Source organism: Trichechus manatus, unplaced genomic scaffold (genome assembly GCF_000243295.1).
Source record: "Trichechus manatus latirostris isolate Lorelei unplaced genomic scaffold, TriManLat1.0 scaffold00084, whole genome shotgun sequence".
Classification (NCBI taxonomy): domain Eukaryota; kingdom Metazoa; phylum Chordata; class Mammalia; order Sirenia; family Trichechidae; genus Trichechus; species Trichechus manatus.
The window spans coordinates 6066183-6081177 of record NW_004444020.1 but is presented as its reverse complement, the minus strand read 5'-3'; the positions used below and the strand labels follow the sequence as shown (position 1 = coordinate 6081177).

Here is a 14995-nt window from a genome sequence, read left to right as displayed (position 1 = left end):
CGTTGGGACACAGTGCACCAGGATCTAACTTTCCAGGTGTTCACCTCTGCTCTCCATCATGGAACAAACTGTTTAAAGTCAGAGTCATGGTTTAGCCTCTTCCCACTGTGTTAGCACATAACAGATGTTCAATAAACGTTAGCTCTTACTGGATTAGTTGCAGGCTCTTTCCTAAAGACATCAAAAATAAAAGGAGCCAGAAAAATCACTTTGTTCTCCCAAACATGGATATTGGCCTTCAAAGAAGAATGGAGGGGAGGATGGAGAAGCAGGGTTGCTATTCTCTGGCTTCCACCTCTGGGAGGAAGCTGGACGGGGTGGGGGTATAGTGGTCCCAGGGGAGTGAGGACAGAATGTTTTTGCACGGTATAGACTCAGAAACTGGGAAGATGGGGACAACCCTCATCTCATAGGATGTTTCATCTTAAATGTTACCCTAATTTTAGTGGTTTACAAACTTTATTTAAGCTGTGTAACACCCTCTCCAAACAAGTTTCTCTGAAGCATATAGTATAAAACAGAAAAATTCAGAGCTGCCCTGGGTGAATCAGAAGTGGGGGTCCCCGAGCCATGAAGTCAGCCCATTGCCTTTCTCTCTATCCCCACCCCTCATGGGGTTCACAGAGAGATCTGTAAATGCTGGGAAGTCTCCAGATGTCCCCTTGAGGCCTCAGATGAAACTATGTGAGATCCTAAAATGTCTGGGTGATGACTTGGGGTGTGAGAGGTTGGTGACGGGCTGTCTTTCTCCTCATAAGAAACATCCTTAGAAACAACCCCAAATCTGTATTTAAATGTCACTAAAGGCTTCAGGCCCACTAGTACTGATGACAAAGAACAATTTGCACACAGATGAACTGTGTTTCCCTGACATTTCTATTCCAGGAGGTAACTTTCTTTGCTAAGAAGGTACTGCTTAGCTAACAGGTTCTTCCTCTATTGATGAAAACTCATTTAATTGCACAAATATGTTTGAATTTTACATTAGGAAGTCTGGCTCATTAAGTATTTTTGGTGCAGTAACACTTCTAGTCAGAGTAGACTAAACAAATAAGCAGTGAGTTTGGAGACTGGATATGAATACAAAAGCAGAATTAATTATTTTTCTAATTGTTTTCCCCTATTGTGGACATTGGCTTTTTGTTGCATACTGTCTGTGCTTTGCCATGAGATGCCCCTGTCCCTCTCTTTCTATCTCACTGCACCTCGGAGTCACCTAGGGCCAGGGGAATTCCTTGAGTATTTGGCATTAGTTTGACATTGTTGTAGAATACTCGCGAGCCTTGTCTTGGAGCTCAATGAAGTGTCAGCTAGAGAGAAAGTGAGGGTTTCAGACTTGGGTGGCTGCATCAGACTCATACTCCAGGCAGGAAGCCACAGGCCAGGCCCTCCTCCCCTCCTCACCAGCCCCTTCACAGAGGGTTTGGGTCTAAGCCAAGGCAGGATGAGGGTGGGGCTGACAGCTGATAGCAAGGGTGGGGAGGTGGGGGCTGCTCTAGGGATGTGGATTTATAGCAGAGGCCTTCACTTCTGACATTACATCTGATGTGGTGAGGAGGGGGATTCTTCACTGGGATCATCCACCTGAACCAAAGTGTGGACCCAGAGCAGCATCACCTGGCAAATGGTTAGAAATGTAGAATTCTGAGCCCCACTTGAGCCCTACTGAGTCTGGAAGTCTGGGGGTGGGGCCCAACAATCTGTTTAACAAGCCCTCCTGGGGATTCTGATGCAGCTCAAGTTTGAGAACTGCTGGTCTAGAAATCTAGAAATCAGAATGTGAAACTTAGAAAATATGTCAGAAGTCATTCAGTTTCCTGTTCACTTTTACAATTTGTAGATTAGAACACTGAGGGCCAGAAAGGGAAAGCGACTTCCCCAAGGCCCCTGTTGCTGGTGCAGAAGCAGAAATAGCCCAGCCTCCCTTCTCTGAGATCAGTGCCATTGCTCTCTCCCTCCTGTACTCATGCAGTCGGCATTTGTGGTGCTGCGCTTGGAGCAGGGTGTGCTGCCTCCTTGGACCCCTTATGCCCTCAGGGAGATTAGAGGTCCCCACAGATCACTTCCACCAGAGGTAGAAGTGCACAGAGCTTTGTATCAGGAGGAGGAGGCAACCCGGCCTGCTGGGTACCCAGAAGGTGCATCCGGAAGCAGTCATTTACCCTGGAGGGCACCTCTGCCTCCTGGGTCACCCCCAGCCTGGCATTTCCCCACAGCTCCTCCTCCCTCTGGATGACCAGAAGGTGCATCAGGAAGCAGTCATTTACCCTGGTAATAACAGCACACCTTAAAGCTGTGCCCTGCGGCTGTGGGGGCTGTGAAGGGATGTGTGGATACCTGTCAGGCAGTGCCCGTCTGGGCAGGCCCCTGGGGTGGCTGTGAAGGCCGCTGAGGACTGAACAATCCAGATTCACACATCAGCTTGGCCCATGCTTAGCCCCACCTCCCCACAGGCCTGCCAGCTATTCTGTGGTGTGGGACGACAAGAGCCAATGCAGCTTTGGTTTGTCTACTATTTGATCATGGGGGGCAGTGCTCCTATACCATCAGTACAGGAGAAGCCACAGATGAAAGCTGATGATTCTCTGCAGCAGGTTGTGTTCCTGGTTATTCCCTGGTTCTCATTCATGCCCATTCAGCTGAGCACTGGCTGCAGCTAGGGGACCCACCACCACCCTAAGACAGGTCACTGCCACCAACGCTGGGCAGGGGAGCTGAGCCTGTAGTCATGAGGCGGTCGCTGCACCACAGGCCAGAGGTCTAAGCGTTCTGGCCTTAAGGCCCAGAGCCCCCTCCTCAGAGTCTGGGGAGGCAAAATCCACTGGCTTCTAAGGCAGAATTCCATTCGGCAATGCCTAGCTATGAGTCACTCCCTGCACACCATCCCCACAAAGTCCTGGGACTCCTTCCTTTGACCCTGACTCCCCTCATTCCGCCATGCACATCCCTCCCTTGTACCCTCCAAATGACTGCTCAATAAACTCCTCAGTACCCTCCCTCAACCTGCTCTCAGAGCATTCCCTCCACACCTGCCTTAAAGTAAACCAGTTCTTTCCTGGGAACACCACTACCTCCGCAGCCTTCTTAAGTGGTGGTGGTGGTTTATGATCTTACATCAACCACGCCTCAGGGTCAGGTTGTGGGGCATGTCTTCCTTGCTCCATTGCCTGTTCTACACCATCCCTCACCATCTCCCTGTAGCCTCTATAAAATGCCATTCAACTGGACCACTGCACACTGCCCTCCAAATCTTGGGAACGTCATATCCTCCTTCCCACCATCACTCCCCTGCACCCACTGAAGACTCTGGCTTCAGTTTCAGTCTTCCTTTCTACTCCAAGCCTTGCTATTGTGTTGCTGACCTCAATGTCCACAGGAATCACGCACCCAACAGCCTGGTCTCTTGGTTACCATAATCCTCGGCTCTTCCATGTCTGCCTATTCGCATGGTGCTCGCGGACTTTGCCTCACCTGAAGTTGTTCTATTTTCAAAACCACAAATTCAAACATTCTGCTCCCTCACTATAATCTCGATGATCCCATTGCCACTCTTCTTGGTCTTATCTGGTTCTCTTTCACCCAATGCATCAGTCCTCTTTTTTATTCATATCCTTATTATCCAGCTTAGGTTCATCTCTGCAATAGCATAACTGACAATACTCTTTATACCCTCAGGCACAGGTTGCCTTTCTCTTTTTATAGCATGTTGTTATTGTTAGGTGACACTGAATTGATACTGACTTATAACGACCCCATGTAACAGAGTAGAACTGCCCTGCAAGGTTTCTTGGATGTAATCTTTATGGGAGCAGATTGCCAGGTCTTTTGCCCGTGTAGCTGCTGGGTGGGTTTGAACCATTAACTTTTACGTTAGCAGCTGAGCGCTTAACTGTTGTGCCACCAAGGCTCCTTTTTCATAGCATACAACTGGCAAAACTCAACACAGGATAGACTCAAGATCCACTTCCGGTAGCTTCTACTTTCCAGCAACCATACCCTCCTAGGAAAGCCACACAACAGAGCAAATAGGCAGCTTTGTAAATACATCATCACCAACCTCAAATGAGCTCTCAACACTTTGAGGAAGTCCTGGATTTCTCTGGTCATTTTAACCTCCCATTATCTGCAAGGACACTGCTGAATCTTTCCATTCTCTTCAAACCCTAAATCCCCATACTTCCCCCTTCACTCTCAGCAATCAACCTTACCTCCCACCTCACAGAGAAAACAGAACCCTAGATACCAACTACCTAAGTAATACCTTGACTGGGTACTCCAATCTCCACAAATTACACATGGACAGAACTGAACATGCCAGCTCTTAACACAGCCGTGAGCACCTCTGGAAGCCCCTGGAATGTCTCCTACGTGCTCGCAAACCAGCTGCTCATTCTCCTGCTTTAGTTTCTTTGTTCTCCATGTCAACTGCATGAGACCCCTCAAGGGAAGCTGCTGTTTAAGCCAGGTTGCAGAGTCCTCCCACAGAAGCCTCCAGCGGTGACAACGAGGTTTCCTTGTGCTCCTCAGGCATCATGAGGTTGAATGCAAACTTCTAAGAAACACTGCCTCTCTCATTGGGTGTGGCACCTGTCACCAAGCCTCAAGTTTGCTATCTGTGTCTCAAACTTCACAGTGTCTCTCTTGCAAAGCTACCTTTCCTGTCCTGGACTAGGTCCTTTGCCCTGGGCTCTCATTCCCACCCAGGGCATCAGAGGAGGTCCTCTCCATCCTCCAGCCTCCATCCCACCCTGCACACACCCATCTCCTCACAGCTCCCCTTCCCGTGAGCAAACCCATCTCCACAAACAAATACCAGTCCATTTGCTTAAGAAGCACCACCAGACTGAACATTATGTAATGACAGCCAGGATACCCCGTAACAGAGGGTACAGTTCCTGGGTACAAGGTTGACCAGGATGAGTGAGATGTGGTCCTTTCCTTCAGGGAGTCCTCAACTATCAGGAGAAACACGGCCTGCACCCACACATGCACAAGACCTCATTGTGTTGTCCTTACAGTGAATACAATTTAGAGAGGGACAACACATTCCACCTCAGGATTATCCATGGGACAGATATGCTTACAGGGGGCATGGCTGGGCCCTTGTTGCCTTTGAGCTCTTCTGGAACGATAAAGCATTTGCTCTGCCCCTCAAAAACAAACAAAAAACAAACCTCCCCACAAAAAGACAACATTTTAAAATCCTAGGTCTCACTTCTATAGCTAATGTTGTCCTACAGCTCACCTCTCAAAAGGAGGCTGATCCCAAGGCCTGGGAGATTGGCAGAGTCTCCCTTACGCTGGAAAATATTTGTGGTCCAGCATTGCCTTTATTTATCCAGCACACTTACTGTGGCTTTTTTCCCTCATCTTTCACATCCGTTGAGAGAAGACGTTAATTTTCTGAAATTAAACACTTAGCTTGATTACTGTTTTGTTAATTGCTGTATTCAAAAACCCCTGGTGCTCCTGCCTGTTTAACATGGATGGTGCTGTGAAAATGATAGGCAAGATGTTGGTGTGCAGGTGGACACACAACAGCGCTGGAATGCCACCCAACTACCCCCAGCTGTGATTGCTCAAGCAGTTGAGGCTTTGCTCATGGTGGAGGGGGAAAGCCAGGTCATAGCACAGCATCTCCTACAGGGCCATGTTTTGGGGGATAGTGCACCCAGGAAGGCCCAGGTCTCACCAACATCTGGGAGAATGAAAGGGCTCGACTCCATTTACAACCCCATGCCTAAAGATGCCTGATGAAGGAAAGACCACAGAGAGCTAAGCTGTACCATTTATTGATGTCTGAGATAAAAGACAGACATTCATTAATGCATTTATTCAATAATGTGTGAATTCGTTCAATGAACTTTCACTGAGTGCTCTCTATGACTCAGGCAGCTAGCTGGACACTGGGGTGCCATAGCCAATAAGATTCTCTCCTGACAATGACAGTCTGCTCACTGAGCTGGCCAAACAGATGGGCAGGGTGTGGACAGATCACTGGGACCCTTCCTCCCTCCCACCATCTTTGGCCAAGGCCACAAGGTGCACAGAAACTATCAGTACCTTATAATCCGACTAGGTGCTCTCTGTGTAATAAGAGTTATAACAATTTCCTTTGGATTTTGAAGAGTACGGAACTTTAGTATAATCTCACTGCCAGAGGTGCCGTTTTCACTTAACAAGCCATATACTTGGAGTGCCTGGCCCAAGATAGAGTGAAATGAACAAATAATTTCCTGGTCCCAGGGACACTCCAGTCATTCCATCAGTGATGCAGGGAGGGCCGTTCCCAGCTGCATCACTGGCCACCACTCAGGACCTGGCACAGGTGCATTCCTATGCCCAACCACCGTGTGGCCTGCCTGACAGGTGAAGCCCATCCACAGGAAGTACAAATTGGTCAGTTGGTGAACAACACAAATATCCCACCCACTACACTGACACTGTATAGCAACAACCACCCCAAAGTGAAATGTTCTCTAGCAACTGCATGTGGTCACAGTCTGACTTTTGGAGAGTGAGAGTTGTCACTGCTGCAAGGAGTGGTGCTAAGAGCATGGCCGAGGGTCTAGACACCCTGGAGTCTCTTCTCAGCTCAGCCACCAGCTCACTTGGTGACTTTTCTGGGCCTCTGGATCCCAGGCTCGGGATGATGCTGCGGAAGCTCCTGAGGGCTCAGACTTTTATCTGTTTTGTTTGTTGCTGTGTTCCTGGTGCCTGAGACAAGGAGCACCTCAGTAAATATTTGCTGAATAAGTGAATGAATACCAGCCCCTAAGAAGCAGGAACCAGTGATTCGACACATAGAAAGCAGTTACAAAGATTGTGTTGAATGAGTGACTACATTTCCAGAGTTAAAGTACTTAAACACTTTTGAGGGTGGCTGAGACTTACTCTGTTCCTCTAAGTATCATTCTCTTAAGTTTTTCTCCTGGGAGCCAGAAAGTAGGAAGATATCTGGTCACCTGGCTGACCTGGGGGGGATTGAGGATGCCATCTGTGGGCCACCAGGACACATTCTCATCACCACAAACCAACCTAACACTTGTAAATTGTTGTTGGCTGCCACTGATTCGGCCCCTGACTCATAGTGACCCCCTGCACAGTGGAATGAAAAGCTAACTGGTCCTGGACCATCCCCATGATTGGTTGCGAATCAGACCATTGTGATCCATAGGGTTTTCATTGGCTGATTTTTAGAAGTAGATTGCCAGGCCTTTCTCCCTAGTCTGTCTTAGGAAGCTCTGCTGAAACCTGATCAGCATTATAGCAACAAACAAGCCTTCACTGACAGACGGGTGGTGGTTGCTCATGAGGTGCATTGGCCAGAAATGGAACCCAGGTCTCCCACTTGGAGGGCGAGAATTCTACCATTGAACCACTACTGCCCCCACAACACTTACATATTAAAATTGATGGGTGGGGACTACAGACATCTGGCAAATATTTATCAAGTCTCTTTGTCCTTAGCACTGTGGTTCTTCTCTCACGAAGCTGGTGGTTGGTGAGAAAGTCTGATTCTTCGCAGAGCTCATCATCTAGTGGAGAACCTCGAGGCTGCCAGGGGCAGAACCCCAACCTCAGTCACAGCAGCATTACATGCTGACTTGCCCAGCTCACCAGATAACACACAGCTGTTTACAAATGTCCAGGACCTCTTTGAGGCCACTTGGAAATTCCTTCTCAATGTCAGGACTCAAGAAACAATAAAAAATACCTTTCTAGAATTGAAAATGAAAAGAAAGCAATGAAATGACCTAAGAAGTTGAATTACGATCAGTGAAAATTTCATTTACTTGTTTTTTTTTTTTTTAACTTTTCATTTTTAACTTCAATGAGTTTTCTTTAATGTCATTCCAATCTTTGCAAAGTTCCAACAAAGTATTTCCTTTGCTCTGGAGCAAATTTCGTCCTCTAATTTCCAATGGGATCAGCCCATTGGACTGGTCTCAGCATATGGATCTTAACATCCTACATTTTTACAGGCAGCAGTGTAATATTGTTTTAATATTTAATTTTGAGATTTACATAATATCTTTCTCCAAAGAGCTCAATATATTGCAATATCATATAATTCCTTTTTCATATTCAAAGGTTATTCTTTATGCATGCAAATACTATATTTAACCAAGAAATGATGCAAGTTAGGTGATGCATTCAGAGAAATTAGTGGGCTAAAGAATTCTTTTGAAGGAAAAGTTGCATATCTGAGTGACTTTAATTGTCTAAGGACTTCAAAAATGCCTTAAAAATGGACAAACTGCAGGGGCTTTTGACTATTAGCAGATGTAGTACAGTAATTTTTAAAACCAAATTAAGTAATGGATTGTGTCTGGTGAATGGTGCATGGTGAATATATAGTGGGCCATACATGAACTTTATGTGATATAAATGTCAGTATAAATAGTGCTGATGGGATCATGACAGTAAAGGCAAAAGTGTTGCTTCTCCAAATGTACGAAGAGGAAAAACAGACAGGCTCCTCTGAGTGGCAGGATCACTCCATGCCAGGTAGGAAGGTTCTGGAATGCAGTCCCACCTTCATCATTAACTCACTGGGACACAGACTCTGCTGTCCTCCTTCCTGGTGCCTACTCCTCCTAATGCGGATGGGGAAAGTGCTATCTGTTACTGATCTGATATGGATGACATCAGTTCCAAACAGCCTAGGAAGAAAAAGCCCAGCAAATTGCTCTCTGGCTCAGGACATATTCTCAGAAACGATGCTAATCTCCCTTTCCATAGCACGGTTCAGAGAATGATTTTCTATGCACTGTCTCATTTGCTTGTCACAACAGCACTAGGAAGCAGATGCCATTACTCCAATTTTACAGGTGAGAAATGAGAGGTCACAGTGGTTAAATGAACTTGCATTAGTCACCTAGCTAGTGAGGAGCGGAAAACAAAAACCAAACCGGTTGCCGTAGAGTTGCTTCCAACTTATGGTGACTCTAGGTGTGCAGACAGAACCTAGCTCCACAGGGTTTTCAAGGCTGTGATCTTTTGGAAGCAGATTGCCAGATCTTTCTTCTGAGGCACTTCTGGGTAGGTTCCAACTGCCAATCTTTTGGTTAGTAGCCAAGTACTTAACCGTTTGCATTAGCCAAGGACTTAATCCTCATTTGTGAAACTACTCAGGACTCCCCACTGCACTTCAGCCATCACGAGCCCAGGAGCTATCATCAAGGCGAGGAGAGGACTACCCCATGGTGGAGTAAGACTGGAACAACATAGCATACTCGTGGTTAAGGCTTGGGTAAATCAGATTAGCCTGCTGGATCAGAGGTTGCACATCACGGCCAATAGGCTGAATCCAGAATTGGATTTGCTTGGTTCTCAAGTGCTTTAAAATTTTATAATTAGTTGTCAACATTTTAAATCTGGATAAGATCTGGCAGCACTGGGCATGGCAGTACTTGCTGGAGCACAGTAGTGGCTGCCCCATGCTCTTCAGCTCCCTGCAGCCACGCCACTCCCTACTGCTTTACACTGGCCCTGTTTTGCTCCTGACCATTACCTGCCTGGCCCCATGATCTTTTGAGTTTGTTCTCTCTGGCTTAGACGGTTCCAAATTCACTGGCTTTATTTTATCTTGCTACAAGTTGATTTTACAGATGTGCTGGTCTGATCCGTATCTTACTATTTTTTTCCCGAGATTTCCTCTGAGGCCCCCGTCCCCAGCTCTGATACTCAGAGTCTAGTTGGCAGAAGAGAGAAGTAAAGTTTGTCATTCATTTAATTCTCTCTGACAGCCAGATGATTCAGCCATCAGTCTGAATCTGGGGCCAGGTGCCACAGAGTGACTGCAGGAGTTAGTGGCGATAACAACCTCTCTGCAGATAACTTGGTCACTGGAACAGAGAGTTCCACTGGATCTGGTCTATTTTAAACTCAGGGCAGCTGTATTCAGTGCAAAGATGCCTCCCTGAAGACCTCACGTAAATCTGAACTTGCATAATTCATGACCAACCCTGATCAAAGATGATGGACATTTTTTTCTGACAGTTAAAGCGGCCCTGCTATGTGGCAATAGCTTAGAGAAAGCTTACAACCTACACCACCCACCATAATGTGATTTTTGATGGGGCTGAGGATAAAATGGCTACAAACCTGAGTCTGAAACCCAGATTAGTCATTTTCTATCTGTGAGGTGCTAAGCAAATTCTGAAAACACTCTAACCTCAGTTTCTTCACCTGACCCACCTCATCTCTGTAAAGAATTTGGCAGAGGCGTGGTACACTAGAAGTGCTCAAAAATGGTATTTCTCTGCCCCTGCCTATAGACGAATGAGGACCAATCCTGATATTCTTCCTGTGGCACAAGATCCTTGAACATCTGCAACTACATACATGACTGGGGTTGTGATGGAAGAACACAGAGGCTCTCTGAATCTCAGAACTCCACAGACTCTTTGTGATCCCCCCAGTCATGCTAATGTGAGTGCAGAATGGTATCTACTGTGTTCCCAATGACCAAAATGATGATTACACAATCTTCTATGGTTTCTTCTTAGATCACAACCCTTGAGATCAAGAAAAGTCTGTTGGTGACTTTCTCTGATGAACTGATGCCAACCATAGCTCTTTTTGTTGGGTACCCAAATAAGCTAAGAAGAGCTGCCTGTATCCATTGGGCAGGGCTCATGAGAACAGCATGAGGTGGCATCAATGTGGCATGTCTAGGAAGCCCTGAGAAAGAAGAGCATGACAATCCTGTCCTGCTGTGCAGTAAGAGCTGCATACCCAGCCACAGGTGTGGTCCATAGCTCCTAAACAAAGAAGGAACCAGCCCAGAGCACTGAGCAGTCTCCTAGGCTGCAGATTATGCATCAGGCTGCAGATCAAGCCCAAAACCACTAGGCAGCCAAGTTGTCCAACCCTGTCTCTAATGTGACTCTCACATCTATTGTCAGAATTCAATTCAGCATAGAGACAATTTGTACCCTCCACCTCCTACACATACACCCATCTCCCAGTCTCAACCCAGAGGCAGGGAAAAGCCTTTTATGGCTCAGTGTCACAGAGCAAACTGTGGAAGAGTAACAGAGACTGCACACTGTTGTCTCTTCCTTTCAGCAGGATGGCATTGTCTGGCTCTGTTCAAATGTCCGTTCATGCTCAGAGGCTATAAAATGGGGAGTCCAGAGGGACTGTCCATCTGCTAGGGCAGGGAACAGGAAGGCAGAAACAGAGAGGGGATGTCCTGCTAACCCTCCTTGAATCTAAGATTCTCCAAACATCTCTAAGCCTCTGCTTCCTTATCTAAAAACTGGGAATGCTAGTGTTCAAGTCATAGGGTGATTATGAGGATTGAATGAGCCAACATATTCCCAAATTCTTTGTAAACTCAAAAGAAATACAAACGCAAGGTGTTATTACAATAACTATTACTCACCTATTCCTTAATCAGGAACCACCCAATGGTCCCCAGCCATTTCACAGAATTTGGGCAGTTCCAGGCACAGAGTAGGAACACAGAGTAGGAACACAGTAAACACTTATTGATTGACTTAGTGATTGATTCCAGGACAGTTCTTGGTCAAATTCTTTCCCTGTCACCTACCCTACTCATAACCCAAACAGCAGGACAGTGGTGAACACAGGTACTGACAGGGGTTCCACCCTACCATGAGGTTAGCTCAGGGCAGTCAAGTTGGAGGAGGGAGGTTGACCCATGTCTCACCCAGAGTAGAAGAGCTTAGAGGCATCCTGGGAAGAGGACAGACATCGTGACCTATTGGTGATACCTGGGTCCATCCACCTCATTCTTAATGTATCTGATTCATTAGGGTTGTTATGATACCCTCAGTTTAGTCTCTCTCCCATCATTCATAAAAAGTCAAGCATATGTTCATGTTTCTAAACTGTTGGTTGAAAATAATTTGCATTCACATGTAGATTCACCAAACCTGTGTGATAGCACCATGTTCCTCAGAGCCCCACAGCCCACAGATTAGGTACCATTGGTCAACTGAATATTTGTTGCATAACAGCCATGTGCCACCAAGAAGCAGTTGCAGACTTTGCTCACTGACTGTAAACTTTCTGATGTCAACATTCTAGAATTCCAAAAGAGAACTCATAGATTGGAAGATGATAATACAGAGTCAGGGAAGATAATGAATAAAGGGCCCGTCAGTTAGGGAGAACAAAGGGTAGGAGAAATGTGCTCATGGAGGAGCAAATAGGTGAAGTTTAAAATAAATATTTTGGATGCTGGCAATGCAGGGCCCCTTCCCTGAAGTCTGGTCCCTCAGCCCTGCTGCAGTCTGGGAAGGTGCAGATGGCAAGACAAACAGATGGGCAGGTTCGGGAATAGCAGGGTAAGGGAAGGGAGGGGCAGAAATAAAAGCAAACTGATATAAGTGGCAGGTTTGTTAGCACATGGTTAAAGGGAGAGAAAACATAGCCAAGTCCAACGTAACATAACAGCCTGGCAGAATTGTTATCTCCAGAAGCTAGGGCAGTAAAATACTTCAGCCAGTTTTCTGCCTTAAACTCTCCAAGGGAAACATTGCTAACAAAGGCTGTGCATGCTATATGCTCAGCATAATGCAGAAATTACCATTTTCTTTTCTTTGGGTAAGACAGACTGTCACAACCTTTGTCTCCATGGCACCGGCCTGGTCACCAGCTGGAGGCTTCTACACTTCCACTCTTATTTTCTCACTACACACGTATGCATGTAAACACGTGACCATGCACATACATACAAACATGCACACAGGAACACACACACGCTTACAGCAACAACGCAGCCATCTGGACAGCCATGTTCTCCGACAACACCTTTTTTTCTTCTCAGTTCTGACAGCTTAAACCCAAGAATCATCTGCCATCAAAGATGCCTGGTATAAAAGAGGCAGAGAGTCTGAGAATAGGGAGGTTGAGGAGTAGAAAAGAGGAGAGTAGGAAAGAGGAGATCAAGAAGGAGGAGAGACACTAGGAGAGAGAGAAAGAAAGATGCTCAGCTACTGCTATTCTCCTAACAAGCTGTCCATTTAGAATCTGCTGATTGAGAAAAATCCATAATTCCAAATAGGATCATGGTCCATTGCCTGTAACCCCCATTGCTGATAGATGAGATGTCACTTCCCCTCTGCAACCTTGTATGGCCACCCCCGGGGAGGGATTGCTCATTTCTCTAATATCCTTGATATTTACTGCATGTGTACTGCATACAATGCTTAGAATACACCATCTTATAGGTTTGTACTTTATTTCTATGTCGTGTAAATTCTTCAGTTAATGGGTTTCACAGGAGAAACAATGGTGTCCTAGCATCAGTGTATCCTTCATGGTGTTTAAGCCATAGCTTGGCACAGAGTAAGGAGATGTTAAGTAAGTGTTCCTTAATTATGAATGTATGATTGAGTGAGTGAATAAATAAATAAGGGACTGAGTACATGAATGGACTGGTTAAACAGATACAAAAAACGGTTTGTTGTAAGAGGTGTGAAAAGTAATAAAGAGAAAAGATCAGAAGAGTAAGGGATACAGAAATAAAGAGAAGAGAGGAAAATGTGTTCTGAGACGTGCATGCCACAGGGACACACTGGCTATCAAGAGTGATCTATTGCCACCCATCTAAGGTCTCTATAACAGTGTAGCATTTGTCTGAGTAAGCTATAAAGGAGAATGCATTCCTGAATCACATGGGTTAAATTGAAAAATAATCTATGAAGGTAATACTGACTTTATCATACGATTCTGGGAAGTTTCTGTCATTGGGTTTTCTGTTAAAGCAGCATTTATGTTTCTGTTCTCAAGGTCTTGCTGTGCTACCACCCCCGCACCTATTCATTCATTCATCTCTCCATCTACTCATCCATCCATCCATCCATCCATCCATCTATCCCCTTGTCTATTCATCTGTCTATCTCTCCATCCATCCTTCCAACAGCATTTGTTAATTCCTGGTGGCATGCGGAGCACTGGGTTCTACTCTGATTTGGATATATGTCTTTTCTTTTGTTCTGGGTATAAGAACCCCTCCTCCCCCCCTTTCCAGCTTACTCTCAGAGGTGAAACACTACACCCGCCTTCTCTATGACAACAAATGCCCATCCCCTGACCCTCTACTCCTGGGTGCAGGCCTGAGAGAAGACTAGCAGGATGGGTCTGGTTGCAGCTTTGTTCCAGCACAGAAATAGACAAAGAGCCAGCTATACAGACAGACAGAAGGTGCACAGAGGCCTCCAGACTCACCAGCTTGGTTTGTGGTGATATTGACAGAGACATGTTGTGGGGGGAAGGGACTCTTGCTGGAGACTCCGTTCACAGCCTGGATGTCAAAGGTGTAGGGGGTGTGGGCCCACAGGCTGCTGATGGAGACCCTGCACTGGGTCAGGCCCAGCTGCCTGGGTACAAACTCCACGTTGTCATCGCAGCGGGAGCAGCTCCGGCGGTCTGCTCGACACTTTTTGCAGATGATGTTGTAGGTCACATCATCCCGCCCACCTGTCTCCCGTGGAGGGTGCCACTCCAGAATGATGGATGTCTCATTGACGATGGAGATGACATTGCGGGGACCTGATGGGACACCTGTGGGGAGATAAAGAAGGGTCCAGTGAGCCTGGGTAGAAGCTCCCTTGTCCAGGACCTCTCTGTCTACCTTTGGTGCGTTCCCACCCTCTTTACATGCACTCATCACCTCACCCCCCTCAACCCCAGATCTCCGCCTTCCCATCCATTCCAAGAAAAAAATGGTGATCAGAAGTTCCCATTTTCAACTGACCAACTTTCAATCACATGTGCCAAGGACTTGGGGTCAAGTCCTAACTTTGCAACCTCTTAGCTGTTTGGTGTTGGGCAGGTTACAGCATAGCACAGTGGTGAAGAGCATGGGCTCTAGAGACAGGCTGCTGGAATTAAGTTTTGGCTCTCCTACTCACTAGCTACCTTACCTAGGGAAAGCTGTGCCTCAGTTATTTTATCTGAGAAATGGGGATAGTATCAACAACTACATCATAGGGTTTTTAATAGGATGAAATAT

The 14995-nt window shown here is 46.3% G+C and overlaps 1 protein-coding gene across 1 annotated transcript in view; it reads right to left on the bottom strand.

Annotated features, from left to right (window-relative positions):
- Positions 1 to 14995, bottom strand: part of EPHB1 (EPH receptor B1) — a 605917-nt gene that overhangs the window by 147253 nt on the left and 443669 nt on the right. The window contains exon 5 of the mRNA XM_004381423.2: positions 14209 to 14544. Within this exon, the coding sequence (XP_004381480.1) occupies positions 14209 to 14544 (336 nt within the window). The remainder of the gene's footprint in view (positions 1 to 14208; positions 14545 to 14995) is intronic.